Source organism: Ictalurus furcatus, chromosome 7, assembly GCF_023375685.1.
Source record: "Ictalurus furcatus strain D&B chromosome 7, Billie_1.0, whole genome shotgun sequence".
NCBI classification, from domain to species: Eukaryota; Metazoa; Chordata; class Actinopteri; order Siluriformes; family Ictaluridae; genus Ictalurus; species Ictalurus furcatus.
This window is the reverse complement of record NC_071261.1, coordinates 13,378,703-13,391,410: the sequence shown is the minus strand read 5'-3', so window position 1 is coordinate 13,391,410 and position 12,708 is coordinate 13,378,703. Positions and strand designations below refer to the sequence as shown.

General features: G+C 43.8%; 3 protein-coding genes across 3 annotated transcripts; all 3 read right to left on the bottom strand.

Annotated features, from left to right (window-relative positions):
- Nucleotides 1-426: 426 nt before the first annotated feature.
- On the bottom strand, nucleotides 427-12,157 carry LOC128609825 (transmembrane protein 125-like). The gene is made up of 2 exons (XM_053628645.1): nucleotides 12,069-12,157; nucleotides 427-1,542 (listed from the first exon to the last, which is right to left on the bottom strand). Exons 1-2 carry the CDS (start codon nucleotides 12,096-12,098, stop codon nucleotides 961-963), a joined length of 612 nt encoding a protein of 203 aa, XP_053484620.1. The 5' UTR covers nucleotides 12,099-12,157; the 3' UTR covers nucleotides 427-960.
- On the bottom strand, nucleotides 4,050-7,317 carry LOC128609823 (cilia- and flagella-associated protein 57). Its single transcript, XM_053628643.1, has 7 exons — nucleotides 7,182-7,317; nucleotides 6,828-6,971; nucleotides 6,428-6,544; nucleotides 5,573-5,707; nucleotides 5,306-5,449; nucleotides 4,619-4,745; nucleotides 4,050-4,476 (listed from the first exon to the last, which is right to left on the bottom strand). The coding sequence occupies exons 1-7, from the start codon at nucleotides 7,215-7,217 to the stop codon at nucleotides 4,295-4,297; spliced, it is 885 nt and encodes a 294-aa protein (XP_053484618.1). The 5' UTR covers nucleotides 7,218-7,317; the 3' UTR covers nucleotides 4,050-4,294.
- LOC128609826 (transmembrane protein 125-like) lies at nucleotides 9,815-12,187 on the bottom strand. The gene is made up of 2 exons (XM_053628647.1): nucleotides 12,069-12,187; nucleotides 9,815-10,802 (listed from the first exon to the last, which is right to left on the bottom strand). The coding sequence occupies exon 2, from the start codon at nucleotides 10,774-10,776 to the stop codon at nucleotides 10,171-10,173; it is 606 nt and encodes a 201-aa protein (XP_053484622.1). The 5' UTR covers nucleotides 10,777-10,802; nucleotides 12,069-12,187; the 3' UTR covers nucleotides 9,815-10,170.
- Nucleotides 12,188-12,708: the final 521 nt, after the last annotated feature.

Here is a 12,708-nt window from a genome sequence, read left to right as displayed (position 1 = left end):
TTTTACTCATTTCAAGTTTATACAATTTCATACTGTGATATTTCAGGAGTTTTATTGAGTTAATATTTAAATCTGTCTAGTATTATAACTGTAATAACGTCATGAACTGGCATGAAATCTTTTAAATAAAAGTCTCATGTAAAACTGATATTTTGACATGCAGCGGTTTAGTCTCTGAATGATTTTCATGTCCAAATAATTAACTGATAAAACAAACAAACTGGTAAACACATTACAGTATATTACATTTCACACACACTTCATTATGTGAGACGTTACATAATGTGAGACGTTACACCCCCCCCCCCCACCCAAGAGTTTGTATTAGTGTTTGAGACATGATCCAGCTGGACCGGCTCAGACCAGGTGTAGATCAGAGAGGGGGTGTAGATATTTCATTATCTTGCTATGTTTTTAGGACAAAAAAATGCCCGCGACACAGACCAGCAAATCGATTGCAATATGACAATGTGTAAAAAATGTGAGAGGTCACGTGATCCTCCAGTCTGATGGCACATGGCGATGATGGTGTGTGTGAAATGAGTGATTGTGTAAATCAAACAAAGACCAATGATTTAAACACTCTTTGACAGTTACACTTGATTCTGCAACCTCTACTTCTCCTCTAGAAGTAAACCAATGGGGACGTGACTGGAGATGATTTGCTTTTCATCTCAGGTTCTTCTTCTCCTCTAGCAGTAAACCAATGGGACTGGACTGGAGATGATTTGCTTTTGATCTCAGGTTCTTCTTCTCCTCTAGCAGTAAACCAATGGGACTGGACTGGAGATGATTTGCTTTTGATCTCAGGTTCTTCTTCTCCTCTAGCAGTAAACCAATGGGACTGGACTGGAGATGATTTGCTTTGGATCTCAGGTTCCTCTTCTGTTCTAAACTACAAATTCAGCCTTGACTTACTGCCAACGAAATCCTCAGCTTTTCATTTCCATTCTTTTCCGTTCATATCAGACCAGCTTGACTTGACGTGGAGTCTCTCCACATGTGACTCCTCTGTCCTGCCACTGTGTACACCCTCACCCTTCTATGTATCCTCCTCCTTCTCCTTTCTCTCCGTTCCCACACATGCTTCATCGCTCCGTACGCCACAACGCTCAGCACCACGGCGCCACCAGAAGACAAGAGAAGCGTCCCTGTGAGCAGCATATGTGACGAGGCCAAGCACAGCAGCACCGTGGCACCACCGAGCATCAGCGCCAGGCCGATGGCAAGCAGCAGAGATGGATCGACGCTTCCACCACTGCGCAGCTGCACGATGCGTCGCCGACTGCGCACGCAGCCCATGTCCTGCACGGCCGAGCTAAGCAACTGCTTGAGCACGAGTACGAGGGCCAGGATGCAGAGGGCGGAGCCCACGGTGAGGCGCCACACAGCCGAGGACACCTCCGCAGAGCCGGCTGAAGACAAGAGTGCCACACCGCCTGTCCCGAGGCCGAGCACCAGGGCAACAGAGGAGGTGTAGCAGAGCAGGGAGATGCATGGCTCACCAAACCACCACAGTTCCACCTGATCTTCAATATCCTGCTGCAGGAACATGAGCCCAGACATCTTATAACCAGCTCACACACCTCAAACTGTGGGATTCATCATTTTCTTCATCATTTATAATCATTTGGAGAAGTTTGATAAGGTAGGGTTAATGTGGTTGATTATTTTCCTATAATAGCACACCTGGAATTGTTTTATTCCACAGCAATTTATCAACAATTAAATATTTTTATTTATTAAAGAACAACATTTATAGATGCACTGTTTTGTGGAATGTCCATGAAACAATTTAGTTCCTCTTGTCGCTTCTTTATAAACAGTCGTTCCTTCACCAGCCTCTCTTTATTCTCTCTCTTTATTCTCTCTTTATTCCCTCTCTTTATTCTCTCTTTATTCCCACTCTTTATTCTCTCTCTTTATTCCCTCTCTTTATTCCCTCTCTTTATTCCCTCTCTAGAAGTTAATAAGATCGAAAAAACGCAGCTTGTTACGCATGTTACAGAGAAACCGCAAAGAAGCGTAAACTCCAACGTCCTGAAGATGTCGGAAAGCAAGTACCTGGGCTTCGATCTGCCACCTATGTTCACGGAGAACTATGCCGCGCCACGACAACAGGAGGAGGAGTACCAAGCTGAGCCACGTAAGCAGCAGGTCGCCAGGAAGTACCTGGGCTTCAATCTACCATCTATGTTCACAGAGAACTATGCCACACCACGCCAACAGGAGGAGGAGTACCAAGCTGAGCCACGTAAGCAGCAGGTTGCCAGGAAGTACATGGGCTTCACTCTACCACCTATGTTCACGTAGAACTATGCCACGCCAAAACAACAACAGGAGGAGTACCAAGCTGAGCCACGTAAGCAGCAGGTCGCCAGGAAGTACATAGGCTTCACTCTACCACCTATGTTCGAAGAGGACTATGCCACGCCATGCCAACAGGAGTACAAGTGGGAGTCTGTGGTTGGGGTTAGTACCATCTCCCACCTTCCCTCCCCTATAATGGATCTAGTTCAGCAAACGGAGTCAGCGGAGAACGAAAGTCAGCCTCCCTGCTCGTCTGAGGACGCCGCTCAGTCACCCAGGTTGGCTGAAGACGTTGCTCCGTGTCCTGACATACCCAAGTGAACCCCTCTGTTCGCCAACCGCGCACACAACGCCGCTGTGCTTGCCGGTTCAGCTGAGGACGTCGCTCTGCCTTCCTGCTTGGCTGAGGACGTTGCTCTGCCTTCCTGTTCAGCTGAGGACTCCACTCAGCCTTCCTGCTCAGCTGAGGACGTCGCTCTGCCTTCCTGCTCGGCTGAGGACGTCGCTCTGCCTTCCTGCTCGGCTGAGGACGTCATTCTGCCTTCCTGCTCAGCTGAGGAAGTCGCTCTGCCTACCTGCTTGGCTGAGGACCTCGCTCTGCTTTCCTGCTCGGCTGAGGACGTCGCTCTGCCTTCCTGCTTCGCTGAGGACGTCGTTCCTCTTCTTTGCTGCGCGCCGTATGTCAGTCCCCCTTCCTGCTCCATGGAGGACGTCGTTCCTCTTCTTTGCTGCGCGCCATATGTCAGTCCCCCTTCCTGCTCCATGGAGGACATCGTTCCCCCCTCATGCTCCGCGGACAGCATCGTTCCTCTCTTTGGCCTTGCGGAGCACCTCGCTCCTCTCCCTGGCCTCGCGGAGAACCTAGCTCCCCTCTATGGCCTCACAGAAATCTTGGAGCTTCCCTCGGGCCTCGCGGAGAACATCGCTCCCCTCTCCTGTCCTGCGGAGGAAGTTGTCCCGCTGTCCTGCCACGCAGACGTCGCTCTGAGCTCTAGCCCTGCTGAGGTCATCGCTCTGAGCTCCAGCCCTGCTGAGGATGTCACTCTGCTTACCTGTTCTGCTGAGGACTTCGCTCTGCTTTCCTGTTCTGATGAGGACGTCGCTCTGCTTACCTGTTCCGCTGAGAACATCGCTCTGCTTACCTGTTCCGCTGAGAACATCGCTCTGCTTACCTGTTCCGCTGAGGAGGTCACTCTGCTTACCTATTACACTGAGGATGTTGAATTGCTTACATGCTCTGCTGAGGACGCCGCTCAGTCTCCTAGTTCTGCTGGGGACATTTTGCCCAAGGGGCCAGGACCACAAGACGGAGGGAGTGCATTTTTTTTTCAGCGCACCAGGAGAAGCGCCTGGGGGGGGGGGGTCTGTCATATATCAAGGAGGTAGCTCTGGACTTCAGTTCCCATCAGCCACTGCACTATACTACAATATATCACATGACCACCTGCACCTGAATCACGTTTGTGTTAACGAGCATTCCTATATATAGCCATTGTTTGTATTGCTTCCTTGTCTCACGTAATTGTCTTCTATGCTTTTGTCCACGCTTCCATGTTTAGTTTTTGCCACAGTATTTTGCCAAGTTGTCTTAGTCTATTTGTTTTGTTGTTTGTTCGTTTATTAAACTGTTTGAAAATCTGCGATTGCTTCCGCATCAACCTTGAAACGTGACAAACACATTCACACACACTTTATATACAAGAACAAAACTTACAGAAAAAACCAGGACACAAACGAGGACCAATATCCAACTTCATTTTATTTAAATGTGGTGTGAAGAGTGTGTATGTGGTGTCAAGAGTGTGTATGTGGTGTGAAGAGTGTGTATATGGTATAAAGAGTGTTTATGAGGTGTAATGAGCGTCTACGTGGTGTAATGAGTGTGAACGCGGTATAATGAGTGTGTATGTGGTGTGAAGAGGGTTTATGTGGTGGAATGAGGGTGTAAATGGTGTGAAGAGTGTGTACACGTTATAATGAGTGTTTATGTGGTAAGGGCAGGTAGTTTGATGTTGCTCGGCAAGACAAAGCTTTGATCCTGACCTTGACCTTGACCTTGACACTGCAGTACTTCCTGCCTCAGCCGCTGGATCTCGAGGCGCTGCAGCTGGATGATGCGTTCGGCCTCGCCCTCAAAGTTCAGCCGTGATGAATCCGAGGACGGCGCTGCCGGAGTAAACGGAAAACCGAGTTATACAGGATGAACAATAAATAAATATTCAGAGCAGCAGTAACTCACAGGGGTTTCCGCGTAATTAATTTGTATAATAACACAATAACAGACGTTAAGTCGTCCTCTGTGACTCACACTTGATGCGCGTGGCACTCTTGTTCTTACTGAAGCCTCTCTGGGTTTCGTACTCATGGATCTGCGCTCGCATCAGCCTCAGCTCTGTCCTCAAATCGTTAACCTCTTTAATAAGGAAGACATTCTCCTACAGCACGCATGCACAAGCAGAAGATCAGACTCATGTGCACATGTTCAGTTCACTAGGATGTGTGTTTAGATTTAGAGCTTTTTTTTAGCAATACACCTGAAAAATGTATGTCCAAATACACAATACGGAATATTAGCAATAAACTTTTAATATTCTTTATATTTTGTTGAGCAAATTGAAACAAGAACAGTTTTTTGTTGGAAAGGAAGCTCTTCTCATTGTTCCAATATGACCAAAGTAGGGCTGAAAAAAATGTAATCAGCTTAAACGTGGCTTACTGTATAAATGAGAATGGCTGTAGAGAATACACTGCGATACAGGAACTGTTGAGGCTCAGGGGTTAGAGTTCTGAGCTCTGATTGCAAAATTGTGAGATTCAAACCGAGGAAAAAACAGGTACAGGTAGCTTGTGTCACTTGTGGGCGTGGCCTGTCCAGCATTTTTTTTTTGCTGCTGTTCCAGTGAGTAGCTATTTCTAACACTACCTAACACTAATATTCCTTCTCAGATTAGGCTAGCCAGGCCGATTACGTGTTTTGCATGAATTGAAACCCAACCTTCATGAGCTTGATGTTCTTCGCTTCGTGCACTTTGATGTCCTTTGCTAGTTTCTTTTTGAGCGAGTTCACGTTCCTCTCCATGTGCTCCCTCTGCCTGCTGTACTCTCGCTGGACATCAGCGTCCACTCCCACTATCTCCACCTGTCACAGTCATCATACTCAGTCAGATGTGAACATACAGGGGTTTGTGTATGTATGTGTGTGTGTGTGTGTGTGTGTGTGTGTGTGTGTGTGTCTGTGTATGTGTGTGTGTGTCCATCTCACCACATCTGACTGCTGGACGTAGCGGTCATAAATCTCTCGAATGCTCTCCTTGAGCTTCTTAGGCTCCTGGATGAAGCCCACACAGTTGTGAAGATCGGTCTTAAACCTGTGCAGTACAGCTTGTACATCTTGGACCTGCGGGGAAAGAATCCACACTACATTCAACACCGTAAAACCCAACTATCTGCAGGTAAATGCAAAAGAATTACCTGGTTCGTCAAAAACACATTCATGATAATAATCCTGACACTGAGATTTCACAGATTGTTAACGGCAGGTTGCGAGAAACATAAACAAATTTAACAGTAGGTCTTACGTTTGTATTTACCGCTACGTAAAAATAAGCTATTTTTGCTGCACAGTGGATGCAAGTCATCTAACGGAAACAATTTCACAATAGTCGTACGTTCCATACTGGTATAATATTGATAAGTATAACAATAATTACAATATAGCTGCAAGCAGTGGTCTGCAGGGTCCAAACACTCTTCACCAACAGCAGCCCCAGTGACCAGTTCTTCCCGATTTACACAGAACACTAGAGTCCACAGATACATTTCATGACGGTCGTTTAGTGCTAGCCCTGTCAAATGCCTGCTAAAAGCTGATTGGCTGATAGCAGCCATCCTTTATAAGTAACGCAGTCATAATTAGAAGCCCATTTACAGATTAGTGCAACATCACATTTCAGTTCAAACGGGATTCACGTACCAATGGATATCCCAAAAATACATGCGATCTCGTAGGTCCAGAGGTTTTAAAAAACAAAACGCATTTGATGTCACTGGACACCTTTCGGTAAACAGCTTTGCTATTATATTACTGACGATAATGATGAGAAACACCCAAACAAACCCTCTGCCTCTCTTTCTGCCTCTCCTTGGTCGCGGCTTTGAGCTTCAGCTTCAGCTCAGAGATGGTAAGATCCAGCTGAGTGCACTTCTTACGGAACTGCTCCAGCTCAGCCTCCATCTGAAACAACGGTATCCTCTCGTCAGACAGTCATAAACGCCGAGCATTTGTGATATTAGTGTGCACTGTGTAATAATTACAAAATAAACTATTTATATAGCAAAACTAATTTTCTAAATTTAAGCACTTCACATTAAGGAACAATACTTCAGCGTTTAAACTGCAGTTTGAGGCTAATGCGGAGCATTTAGTAGGCATGTCCACGACACAGTTAAGTTCAATTTATATACCGTACATACTATATATCTGCCCGTGTGTGCAGGTTTAAATCTATACTTCTCACCTCATGGACCTGTTCCTTCATCTCCTTCACTTCATTCTCTCGTGGCTCGAGTTGCTTCTTCAGCTCTTTGACCTTGTATTCCAGCACAAATTTGAACTTCTCCAGCTCATCATTCTTCTTCTTAAGATCGTAGATGCGGTTTTCCTGCAAAGAAAATACCAGATGTCCATCTCATTACACTGTCCGATCAATCAGTCTTAAATCGAATAATGCATTTACACCAGAGAACTCATGAAAGAAATCTAAGGCAAGCATCATCAGCAGCTACTATATGGGGGAGGGGGTGCCAATATTATTTCCAGGTATTCTCTTCATAATAATTCCCAGATTTATATAGTTGTATAGATACTATACCATAACGTTATCTTGTTGCTTCACCCAATAATCCATCTGGCTATCACTTTCCTAGGATTCACAATTCTAGAATTTTATAATTCTAGAACAAGAACATTACCCACTGTCACGATCTCCCCTGCAGATGGCACTGCAGCTGTGACGTGCACGGAGAGCCGGAGGGCACGTGTGCACGAGATTACTTAACAAGAACAGTTTCCTATGGACACGTGCCTTTGTTTTGGTTTTGTTCTCTTCCTGTTCAGGTATTGGTTGATGTTTGAGGGTGTGTCATTATTGGTTCCAGCTGTCTGTACTCAAGCGTGATTATGTTTGTTATTTAAACTCCTCGTGTTGCTGTGCATGGCGCGCAGTATTAAATGAGTGAATGAAGGTATAGGTGAATACGTTTAAGTATGCTATGTCTGTGTTAGCGACCTTGATGCTAAGCAGTCGTATTTTTGTGTCATGTTCTTGTTCCATGCCTCGATTCTAGTTTCATGTTTAGACCTCGATTATATGCTATGTATGTGTTAGCTAGCGTGATGCTAAGCGGTCTTGCTCACGTGTCCTGTTCTAGTTTTATGTTTCATGCCTCGTATCTTTGTTCATGTTCGTGACCGCAGTTCCTGGTTTATGCAGGTTGACTTTAGTTTGTAAATAACGACTTGAACCTGCAATTGCTTCCGTACGAGTCTCGTTTTCGTAACACACACATTAGTCAATGTTTTTTTTTGCTATTTGTTTTTTTTTCATTATTACAGTCTTGCTCCAGAAATTCCATTTTTACTTTTGACCATGTCTACTTTCAATACTATTTCAAATCCAAAAGAGGAATTAGACACGGAGTTCAGGCCGAAATGAAATGTACACAAATACTTTGTTTCACTTCATCCCCAGTGTAGTTCATCCACCAAGACATGTTTAGTATTTGAAGGTTGTATGTGTTTTATTCCGCTTACACCACAGTGATCTGGCAACGATTCCATTTTACTATTTATGAAAGAACACATCGTATGTTTTATCCGTTTATATTTAATGTGGTGGAATACCAGTGAAACTGTCCGTTATAGCAGCTACAAACACTCGTAAACTCCCCCGACACTGGAGACTCCTTCCGTAAACGTTACAGTACATAAACGTCTCCTTACATAATGGTACCAACAATTACGCACGTTTCATATCTGCCTCCACATCTGTTTATGTGGAGCATCTGCTATGCACGTTCCTGTGAATGAGCTGTTACTATAGAAACGATATTGCATTAGAGCGAGTGCATTAGTATAAACCTGTCAGAGCTGCTGTTACAGATAATGAACCCAAATCCACTTTAAGAGGAATAATAATAATAATAATATTAATAATAATAAAGGTAAATACTAATGCCGTCTGCTTTATTTCCATGGCTTCGATTATGTTTAATATGAAACACAGACTGTATGGCGTTCCTAAATACAGACGCTGAACAGAACACGTAAATGTAAATACAGACACAGTAACAATACCAAGGGTACAGGAGGTCACTTTTAACTCCAGTGCTTTCAACCAAAATATTAAATCCAATGCTCACCTCACTCATACTCGTGTCCAATGTCTCGTCAGTCCTTAATGCAGGGATCAGGTTATTTTTCCAATAGGATCAAATGGACAATGGAAGAACACACACCTTCACAGTTGATGTCCTGGTTTTTGTGTGTGTGTGTGTGTGAGAGAGAGAGAAAGAGAGATCTGTGTGGGCTGATATTCTGAGAGGATAAACGTACTCTTCATCATGAAACACACGCCCCCCTATTCTCTTCTCACACTCCTCCTTTTCCTACTCAGTCAGTGTGTATGTGTGTGTGTGTGTGTGTGTGTGTGTGTGTGTGTAATGTTTGTTAGAAGCCATGAAATGTAATTTTACACTTTTTTCCCCGCTTAGGCTAGAGGTTGGTTTAATTTGTTGACTTTTTTTTTTACTCATTTCAAGTTTATACAATTTCATACTGTGATATTTCAGGAGTTTTATTGAGTTAATATTTAAATCTGTCTAGTATTATAACTGTAATAACGTCATGAACTGGCATGAAATCTTTTAAATAAAAGTCTCATGTAAAACTGATATTTTGACATGCAGCGGTTTAGTCTCTGAATGATTTTCATGTCCAAATAATTAACTGATAAAACAAACAAACTGGTAAACACATTACAGTATATTACATTTCACACACACTTCATTATGCGAGACGTTAAAGCTATAACGTATTAATTATATTATATAAAATATATTGTGTGTCGCTTCAGTCTTTACTTGTTTGTTAACTGTTTATTGACTGCTAAAATTAAATAAACGACTGTAATGTGCACACGGTATCCCCCCCCCCCAGAGTTTGTATTAGTGTTTGAGACATGATCCAGCTGGACCGGCTCAGACCAGGTGTAGATCAGAGAGGGGGTGTAGATATTTCATTATCTTGCTATGTTTTTAGGACAAAAAAATGCCCGCAACACAGACCAGCAAATCGATTGCAATATGGCAATGTGTAAAAAATGTGAGAGGTCACGTGATCCTCCAGTCTGATGGCACATGGCGATGATGGTGTGTGTGAAATGAGTGATTGTGTAAATCAAACAAAGACCAATGATTCAAACACTCTTTGACAGTTATACTTGATTCTGCAACCTCTACTTCTCCTCTAGAAGTAAACCAATGGGGACGTGACTGGAGATGATTTGCTTTTCATCTCAGGTTCTTCTTCTCCTCTAGCAGTAAACCAATGGGACTGGACTGGAGATGATTTGCTTTTGATCTCAGGTTCTTCTTCTCCTCTAGCAGTAAACCAATGGGACTGGACTGGAGATGATTTGCTTTTGATCTCAGGTTCTTCTTCTCCTCTAGCAGTAAACCAATGGGACTGGACTGGAGATGATTTGCTTTGGATCTCAGGTTCCTCTTCTGTTCTAAACTACAAATTCAGCCTTGACTTACTGCCAACGAAATCCTCAGCTTTTCATTTCCATTCTTTTCCGTTCATATCAGACCAGCTTGACTTGACGTGGAGTCTCTCCACATGTGACTCCTCTGTCCTGCCACTGTGTACACCCTCACCCTTCTATGTATCCTCCTCCTTCTCCTTTCTCTCCGTTCCCACACATGCTTCATCGCTCCGTACGCCACAACGCTCAGCACCACGGCGCCACCAGAAGACAAGAGAAGCGTCCCTGTGAGCAGCATATGTGACGAGGCCAAGCACAGCAGCACCGTGGCACCACCGAGCATCAGCGCCAGGCCGATGGCAAGCAGCAGAGATGGATCGACGCTTCCACCACTGCGCAGCTGCACGATGCGTCGCCGACTGCGCACGCAGCCCATGTCCTGCACGGCCGAGCTAAGCAACTGCTTGAGCACAAGTACGAGGGCCAGGATGCAGAGGGCGGAGCCCACGGTGAGGCGCCACACAGCCGAGGACACCTCCGCAGAGCCGGCTGAAGACAAGAGTGCCACACCGCCTGTCCCGAGGCCGAGCACCAGGGCAACAGAGGAGGTGTAGCAGAGCAGGGAAATGCATGGCTCACCAAACCACCACAGTTCCACCTGATCTTCAATATCCTGCTGCAGGAACATGAGCCCAGACATCTTATAACCAGCTCACACACCTTAAACTGTGGGATTAGGAGCAGACATTAGAGTCGACGTAAACAAAAAAATCACTCCAGGACCTCATTTCAAATCTTCATCATTTATAATCATTTGGAGAAGTTTGATAAGGTAGGGTTAATGTGGTTGATTATTTTCCTATAACAGCACACCTGGAATTGTTTTATTTCGCAGCAATTTACCAACAATTAAATATTTTTATTTATTAAAGAACAACATTTATAGATGCACTGTTTTGTGGAACGTCCATGAAACAATTTAGTTCCTCTTGTCGCTTCTTTATAAACAGTCGTTCCTTCACCAGCCTCTCTTTATTCTCTCTTTACTCTCTCTTTATTCCCTCTCTTTACTCTCTCTGTATTCTCTCTCTTTATTCCCTTTCTTTATTCTCACTCTTTATTCTCTCTTTATTCCCTCTCTTTATTCTTTATTCCCTCTCTTTATTCTCTCTGTTCTCTCTCTATTCCCTCTTTATTCTCTTTATTCCCTCTTTATTCTCTTTGTTCTCTCTTTATTCCCTCTTTATTCCCTCTTTATTCTCTCTTTATTCCCTCTTTATTCTCTCTTTGTTTTCTCTCTTTATTCTCTCTTTATTCTGTCTTTATTCCCTCTCTTTATTCTCTCTTTATTCCCACTCTTTATTCCCAATCTTTATTCTCTCTCTTTATTCCCGCTCTTTATTCCCAATCTTTATTCTCTCTCTTTATTCCTTCTCTTTATTCCCAATCTTTATTCTCTCTCTTTATTCCCTCTCTTTATTCTCTCTCTTTATTCCCTCTCTTTATTCTCTCTTTATTCCCACTCTTTCTCTCTCTTTATTCCCTCTCTTTATTCCCTCTCTTTATTCCCTCTCTAGAAGTTAATAAGATCGAAAAAACGCAGCTTGTTACGCATGTTACAGAGAAACCGCAAAGAAGCGTAAACTCCAACGTCCTGAAGATGTCGGAAAACGTGAAGTTACAGCTTTACCTCTGACATTGGAGACTCCTTTCATAAGCGTTACATAAATCACAGAAAACTTCACCATATTAACGCTTACACACGTTTTTGAATCCATTTATGTGCGCGTCTGCCGTACTCGTCCCTGTGAACGAGCCGTTACTATAGAAACCATAACGTATTAATATAAACCTGCGCTACTGTCAGAGCTGCTGTTATAGAGAACTAATCACCACCTTCTGACCAATCAGAATCGAGAAACCAACAGCAGTGTGGTGTAATTGCACGAAGCTAAATGAGATCCTTGATTTCTTGTTATAGTGTCTCCTCACCTTCGGCCGTTCCGTCTTCAGATTAGTCATTCGTTCTGGTCCGTTTCCTCTTCAGTAGACGCCAAGAAATTTCCACAAATTGGGATTTTATCCACAGTTTCATCTAAATTCCTGTTTTTATAGGTTAAGTACAATACAATTTATAATTCAGAGTTAACACCCATCCTATCATCTTTTCTTCAGGACCGTCTATGATATATGTGTTACCGCCTCGCTGACGTGGTCCCTGAACAGTGAACACACACATACACACAGATGGCTTTCAGGGCTGCAGGACAGTTGTATGGTCATGGAGTAGCAGAGACATCTGACAGGGCATTGTAGGAAGCACAATAGACCACGTGGAAGAAGTCGCCTCGTTATGGATTGGCCTCGCTGTGACACTGTGTGCATAAAGGCCATTTTGTCAGTGTGGCAATGATGTCATCCACGTGATCTAATCTTCTCTCTGACAACAGAACCAGTGCTCATACTGGTAACCATGACATCACTGGTTTTAACATCACTCGTAGTCTTAAATAGCACTTTAACGCTCTGATCTTAGCATGATCTTAACATAGATTATTCTGAAACACATTCACACACACTTTATATACAAGAACAGAACTTACAGAAAAAACCCAGGACACAAACGAGGACC

Bases quoted from the DNA above. Each gene is read 5' to 3' on its own strand.
- LOC128609823 (XM_053628643.1), bottom strand. From the start codon at position 7,217: ATGGATTATTGGGTGAAGCAACAAGATAACGTTATG. The intron at 6,972-7,181 runs GTATAGTATCTA...TTTTCTTTGCAG, and splicing joins AGCAACAAGATAACGTTATG to GAAAACCGCATCTACGATCT. The intron at 6,545-6,827 runs GTGAGAAGTATA...CCGTTGTTTCAG, and splicing joins TGAAGGAACAGGTCCATGAG to ATGGAGGCTGAGCTGGAGCA.
- LOC128609826 (XM_053628647.1), bottom strand. From the start codon at position 10,776: ATGTCTGGGCTCATGTTCCTGCAGCAGGATATTGAAGATCAGGTGGAA.
- LOC128609825 (XM_053628645.1), bottom strand. From the start codon at position 12,098: ATGACTAATCTGAAGACGGAACGGCCGAAG. The intron at 1,543-12,068 runs GTGAGGAGACAC...ATGTTCCTGCAG, and splicing joins TGAAGACGGAACGGCCGAAG to CAGGATATTGAAGATCAGGT.